The sequence below is a fragment of the Pundamilia nyererei genome, unplaced genomic scaffold (genome assembly GCF_000239375.1).
Source record: "Pundamilia nyererei isolate P.nyererei 1_Seehausen unplaced genomic scaffold, PunNye1.0 scaffold00024, whole genome shotgun sequence".
In the NCBI taxonomy this organism is placed as follows: domain Eukaryota; kingdom Metazoa; phylum Chordata; class Actinopteri; order Cichliformes; family Cichlidae; genus Pundamilia; species Pundamilia nyererei.
This window is the reverse complement of record NW_005187425.1, coordinates 4,577,627-4,579,280: the sequence shown is the minus strand read 5'-3', so window position 1 is coordinate 4,579,280 and position 1,654 is coordinate 4,577,627. Positions and strand designations below refer to the sequence as shown.

Sequence of the window (1,654 nt, the reverse complement as noted above, 5' to 3'; positions counted from 1 at the left end):
CTTCTTGTTAACGAGGTCCTAGAAATTGAATGTTACATTTATTAGAGTTGTAATTAACTGGAATAACCAGGCACTGACAGGAAAGATAAACTTATTTGTTTTAATAAAAACAACCTTTGATCAATGACTGTGATTCACAGGCACACACTCATTCACACACAGTGTATCACCTCATATGTTGGGTTAATGGATAAAGGAACCAGAGGCCTCAAAGGTGTGGCCTACCTCGTTTAACTTTGCAAACTTTTCTTTCAGTTCAGCTTCCAGTCCGGAGACATCCTCTCCCTTCTTTTTATCCATTGGGATCTTGTAGAAGTACGGTATCACCTGTAGGAAACAGTGACATTAATATTATTATTTGGTGGTGGTTAACAAAAAACAAAATGTTAAGGTTTATATGCAAGTCTTTGTGTGACCTACTTTGGAAAAGTGCTCCAGCATCATCTTTTGCTGAGCCTTAGCAAAGGGAGAGGAGGGAAGCAGCTTCTTTTCAGGGTAAACTTCATCCAGGTATTCACAGGTGATGGGTGACTCGTATATCACCTCACCAGCAGGTGTCTCAAGCGTTGGGACAAGACCAAGAGGATTCTTCTTAAGATACCAATCGGGTTTTTCTTTCAGGTGGACATTTATGGTTTCGTATCTGAAAACAAAAAAGCAGGTTATGTGTGCATGTTTAAGCACAGGTTGAATGACTGTGATGATTTTTCATTTCTACAGCAAACTAGAATAAAGAGTAGTCTTACTTGATTCCTTTGGTTTTGAGCACCAGTCTGGTCCTTTGGGCAAAAGGGCAGAACCTCATGCTGTAAACCCTGATGTAGTCTTCAGGGACTGGGCCAGGGGCAGCGCTACCTGAGGGATACAAAAATGTTTCTTCCATTAAAAGACTGGTCAGTAGGGAAACCTGAAGAGGGATTACGTAAAGACTTTTCTCCTGTTTAACTTTTACTAAAGTAAAAAAAAAAAAGAAAAAAATCTATTTTGTACAGTAGTATAATTTTCAGAGTAATTTTATAGCTGACAGTTTGGGTTATGTTGTGCTTCCACATCAGCATTTTGTCTTCGTAGTATTTTTACACAACATCCCAAGCTTTTTGGAAACAGCATTAACTGACCTTTATTTTCAAACTTACAGTGAATTTACCATTTCTATTTGATTACAGGGCAGCTGACTGTGGATTATGCACATTTATACATTTGTGCTTGTACTTCAACTGGATTTTTTTTTTTTTTTTTTCTGACGTCTGCTTGTTTTCAGAGACGCCACAGTGAGTCGCTGTTTGTTCAGACAAATTGGTTCAGGCATAAAGAGTTTCGTTTATAAACGTTTATAAATCAATAATCACCTGGACCGTTTGGCGCTGCTTTCAAATCGGCACGAAGAGGTTTCATAGGACTAAAGCATGATTTTGTAAAAAACGAAGCTAAATCCTTACCACAGATCGAATCGGAGGGAGAAAACTATTGCATTTCACATCGATAAGCAGCCTTCAGTTAACAGAGTAATACTTTATTTCTTACCTTTAGCGAGACACTTTTCAGCAGACATGTTGGCGCTTGAAATAACGAATGATTTGAAACAGACTGTAAAGGACGGAGCTAAAGTTTATATTTTACGCTCTAGTTCCGCGGTGGGCGTGTCAAACTGAGT

The 1,654-nt window shown here is 38.6% G+C and overlaps 1 protein-coding gene across 1 annotated transcript in view; it reads right to left on the bottom strand.

Moving 5' to 3' along the window:
* The window catches only part of LOC102211469 (glutathione S-transferase omega-1-like), a 3,846-nt gene extending 2,211 nt beyond the window's left edge, over positions 1-1,635 (bottom strand). Inside the window, exons 1-5 of the mRNA XM_013909397.1 lie at positions 1,525-1,635; positions 747-855; positions 421-643; positions 226-327; positions 2-18 (exon numbers count right to left, since the gene is read on the bottom strand). Coding sequence (XP_013764851.1) covers positions 2-18; positions 226-327; positions 421-643; positions 747-855; positions 1,525-1,552 — 479 coding nt within the window. The 5' untranslated portion in view covers positions 1,553-1,635. The remainder of the gene's footprint in view (position 1; positions 19-225; positions 328-420; positions 644-746; positions 856-1,524) is intronic.
* Positions 1,636-1,654: the final 19 nt, after the last annotated feature.